This window comes from Telopea speciosissima, chromosome 6 (assembly GCF_018873765.1).
Source record: "Telopea speciosissima isolate NSW1024214 ecotype Mountain lineage chromosome 6, Tspe_v1, whole genome shotgun sequence".
Classification (NCBI taxonomy): Eukaryota; Viridiplantae; Streptophyta; class Magnoliopsida; order Proteales; family Proteaceae; genus Telopea; species Telopea speciosissima.
Genome location: NC_057921.1, coordinates 29,798,828 through 29,803,390, shown reverse-complemented (window position 1 = coordinate 29,803,390; position 4,563 = coordinate 29,798,828). Strand labels below are relative to the sequence as shown.

The 4,563-nt window shown below is 38.0% G+C and overlaps 1 protein-coding gene across 1 annotated transcript; it reads right to left on the bottom strand.

Moving 5' to 3' along the window:
• Nucleotides 1–266: 266 nt before the first annotated feature.
• Nucleotides 267–4,336, bottom strand: LOC122664629. The gene is made up of 9 exons (XM_043860537.1): nt 3,876–4,336; nt 3,065–3,216; nt 2,728–2,823; nt 2,581–2,643; nt 1,921–1,989; nt 1,721–1,823; nt 1,545–1,616; nt 713–801; nt 267–628 (listed from the first exon to the last, which is right to left on the bottom strand). The coding sequence occupies exons 1-9, from the start codon at nt 4,222–4,224 to the stop codon at nt 476–478; spliced, it is 1,146 nt and encodes a 381-aa protein (XP_043716472.1). The 5' UTR covers nt 4,225–4,336; the 3' UTR covers nt 267–475.
• Between the last annotated feature and the right edge of the window lie 227 nt (nt 4,337–4,563).

The following is a 4,563-nucleotide window of genomic DNA, read 5'->3' as shown; positions in this document are numbered from 1 at the left end:
GTAGGGATCTGCGGTTTTAATAACATATAAAACTACATGGTTCCTAACACCAAGCAAGAGAAGTGGCAGCTGAGACAGTACTCGTTCAGTTCTGAAAACCATTCGGTGGTGCCTCAAAACCTAGAATATGCTTCACTTAGCTTTGTTTTTAAGCAAGCTGATCAGCTGTACATACTGCCTCCCGAGTTTTTATCAGTTTTGTACACAAAATTTAAGGGGACTGAGAACTGTTAAAAAGATACTAGTTTACAGACAAAGAACCCCTGTTCTTGTATACTATTTGTTTATACACATCAATATTTTCATCTAAATCTAGTATTGTATCCTTAGACAACATATTCTTCCATATACATAAATTCATGAAATAATTATGCTCTGCCAACTAATATACAGAATTCCTCCAAGCTAAGACTCCTTGCAGCCCCATTAACTTGAAGAGGGACATCCGCTTCCTTATTAAATTGACCACACCTGTCTATAACTTATTTGATTTTATTCCCTCTAATCTAAGCTGTTGGATTCTTTGCCGGAGTCGACGCCGGTGGTCATGAATCTTCCAAAGGCCATGTCCCAGTATAACCGCAGAATATATGCCGTGTGTTATCATGGGAGATAGAATGTTATTTGTCTGCATTGATGATGAGAATAGAGAATAAATCAATCAAGATCAAGTATATAAGTAGCTTTTGATAATAAGTGGAATTGAAGTTACCTGGATCCATTCAAACCCCAGGTAAAGGGCCAGAAGTCCTTCCAAGAGAGGAGAGTAGATCTTTTTCATTTGCCTTCTTTCATACCAGGCTGCATAGAGAACATATATAGGTAAGTATTCCAAATAGAACTGGTCTGAAAAGGCAAATATAATTTCAAGGAAAAAATCCTTTAGAACATGAAGAAAGAAATTAGTTTCTTCCAAAATCACCAGGCTTATAGTTTACTCAAAGAGGTCAAGACCAAAAAGATGTTTAACCAACAGTACAGTAGTATACCAAATACAGCCAGTCCACAAAGGCTACTAGGATATATCACCCACCCCAGTTGGACTCTTTTGGAACAAGGAAGGTTAAAGACTCAGACGTGCAAAGCAGGGAAAGTGGAGCTAGCTTGATAAACAAAGTGGGAAAGGTAGCATACAACTACCCTTGTTGATAAAGAATCGATAACCCCCAGTTCCCAGGTAAGAGATGTTTCCCATCTTTCTCCGGTGACTGGTGAGGAAGATGCTAGTCCCAGTGAACTCATTTGAATGTAAGAAAACGACCCCAAAATCAACCATGATGCCTCACAACCATTTTAAAATATAGAAAACAGTATTTGAGTCCATAGACTGCATGGTTACAATCATCTGATGGTCAGCATTTGGCCCACTATGTCTACTATGGCGTAAACAGAACACTAGCACACCAACTGCATTGGAGCAAGTTGTAATGGTAAACCATTGGTTTACAGCTCTCCAGGAATAAAAGCCTCAATCTATAATGCTTAAGGTTCATTATTCCCAATAATTTTTTAATACTTTTCAAGTTGTAGAAAAAGAGACAAACCTGCAAAGAGCTTTTTGAGATCTTCACGACCTGATCGAGATTGTAGAACCGGTGCAACTACATAAGTAGGATCTGAGCATAAAGAAAGTAACTCCATTAACCAAGATAAAAACCAGATGACCATGAGTATGGAAAGAAAAGTTCTTAAAATATGGAGATAGAAATGAAAAGAGAACCTTTTGGGGAGGCAGCAACATAATAGAGTGATCCAGTGAGAGCAGCTGTAATCACAGCTGAAAATGCTTGAGCAAATGGCACAAATGGAGGAAGCACACCAGCCTACACAAATCTCAGGTAATTAAAATTAAAACATAATATATTAGCAGCTACAGTTACAGCAGTAATAACAATGATGATAACAGGAGTGAGCCCATACCAGAGCTGCAATTCCTCGAGCATCCCTCATCAATTCAGTTCCTCTTAGAAATATATCAGCCAATGATCCCTACAAAGTCGAAAGGATTTTGATCAGGATTCTGTTTTTACATCAGAGGGAAGAGTACTCTGATATTGAGTAACCACTTCAATGAGCAGTCAGCAAAACAGAAAAGACAATCCCTTTGGTAAATGATCAACTTGGAAGGACTACCCTGGATTAGTAATTTGAATAGAATCTCGAAGTATTGACTCTATGTCTCTTTTATGTCATTTACCACTAGAGTAGATAGTCGTAATAGGTTTCACAGTTGCACTAACCAAAACTAAAATATGCTTTTATACAAGACTAACAAGAGTTCATAGATATTTACAAAATAAAATCACTCAATTAATTCACCGGTTTTTAGCATTTTACTTATCAGAGTCCTAAATCAACAAGTAAACTCAATCTACAATCTACATTGGATGGGGAGAGTGGACTAACAACTAACAAGTATCCCAAACCATGGCTCAGAAAGATAATTAACATATCATCTTTTTTTGGGTACCAAATAACATGTAATTGTAGTTAAATTTTGGAATATAAATTTAGCACAGCCAAAGCAACCTAATATGGAATGTCCAAGAGTCAATTTTGGCTATTCCGTGAGAAACAGACCTGAACGGCAGCGCGGTAGAATAGCTCCTCTCCCACTGAACTTGCAGTAACAATGAGTATAAACTGCAAAAGAGAGTACCATTAAGTCCTACCTTTCAGTTTTAGCATGATACATAACATGAAGAAAAAAAGCATCCAATCTATTACCTGCCATGGCGACATTCCATAGAAGAAGCTCCTTAGCTCCTCATCCTCCACATCTCTGATAGCACGAGCATGAGGTGATACCTTTACGACTTCATCCTGTAAATCATGACAACTTTTTTGAGATCAACAAGTAATAACAGATTCAAAAAAATTCTAAAAGAGTTATAATAAAAGTTTTTGTTCATTAGAAAGAACAAAGAAAAGAAAAGAGCTGACTCTCTTCCTGAATTTCATCCATCAAACACCAGAAACTGCATGACTCTTCGTCTGTATAGGATCATAAAATACATACAACAGTTATATTGGAATTTTCTGAGATGATGACCAATCTACATACATCTAATATAAATAGAAGGGCCATAATTGGAGGAGCTGCATATCCAAGTCCTTCTATGACGGCAACTAATGATGGATGAAATCCCCCCAAGGAATCAATTCCAGTAATTGAGCATATGAATCTTCCTGCTAGAGCCATTGCACCATATATACCTGATTTTTGCCAAAACAGAAGACAAAGACCAAATTATCAGAGGTGGGGGGAAAAGAAAAATAATGCTCAAGCAAAGTTCAAACCAAATTTCCGTCCCTCGGACATACTACTGTTCTAGAGGATGATGAACTCTGCATCATGTTTCAGTAAACAAAACAGAAGAGAATTCGGAGGATGTGAAAGAAGTACAGAGCTGGGAACTCTTTTTACTCACTTCTGAAGCCAACTGAACTAAGCGACTAGGGGGGGAAATTAATGATAAAAGAAAGGATGAAAAACCAAATCATCAACAAACCTGGGATTTAAATGACAGCAAGAGCAATTCAACACAGAACAAAGCAAATTGAGTCCACCAGAACACTGTTTAGTGTTAGCAGAGCAAATTGAGTCGACTCAACCGAGTTGTTAAAGTAGATAGATTAGATGAAAAGTCATTAAAGCAGGGCAAACAGAATCGGTTCTTCGGATTCAATAAAAGATGCACTAAAAAAAGATAAAAAGAAGCCCTAAAAAAGGTACTTTTAATAACCTAAAGGAAACAAAACTCTTGAAATCAAACACAAAATCAAAACTTTCAGAAAATTAATTTTACATTCAAAGATCTCATTACTTCAATTATAAAAGATCTACTAGCAACCAAAGTACCCAACGAACTCACCAATTCCATAGCTAAGCCTCACAACAGCACCCAATTTCTCCCAAACAGGGAAGTCAGTAGTAGCATCATTAAAGCTCTGATTGAATGTGGTGACTTCCATGGCAGGACCTGCGAACCTTCCTCCACTCTCACCGTCTCTTCCTCCTTCAATCTCTTTCCCTCCCTGTTCCACCGAAGATCTAATGCACGGACTCGAAACGCTAATTCCATCCAAGCTCCTCCTCCTTCTCCTCTTCGTATTCCTCACCTGAAAATCAGAAAACTTGGAACCAGAACTACACACTGATCCAACAGAAGAGAGTGAGCGCAGAGATGGGTTCCCAGATCGAAAAATCAATGGCAGTTCCATCAGTAACTTATCCAACTACCGATTCAAATCAGAATCGTTAAGCCATAGCTCTCTCTGCTTCATCTCTTACGTCGGAACGAACGTGGAAACTTCAAAACAAGTATAAAAAATGGTTTTGATATATATAATCAGACCTGTTTTACCAAAAAATATAATCAGACCTGGAACTTTTAGGAAGTTTGAGATTCTGAAATGGATTGAACGATGGAGATTTTACATTGGAATGGTTAGTGGTTCCCAATGCTCCCAATCGATTGACCCAGTGGATTTTTTGGGTTTACTCTCAGGTTTGCCGGGTCACTGTGTGTGGCCATATTAGGAATTTAGGATATCCAGCGC

Coding starts and splice junctions, on each gene's coding strand:
- LOC122664629 (XM_043860537.1), bottom strand. CDS start 4,224: ATGGAACTGCCATTGATTTTTCGATCTGGGAACCCATCTCTGCGCTCA. Junction 3,217..3,875: donor GAGGCTTAGCTATGGAATTG/GTGAGTTCGTTG, acceptor GGCAAAAATCAG/GTATATATGGTGCAATGGCT. Junction 1,990..2,580: donor TCTACCGCGCTGCCGTTCAG/GTCTGTTTCTCA, acceptor TCGACTTTGTAG/GGATCATTGGCTGATATATT.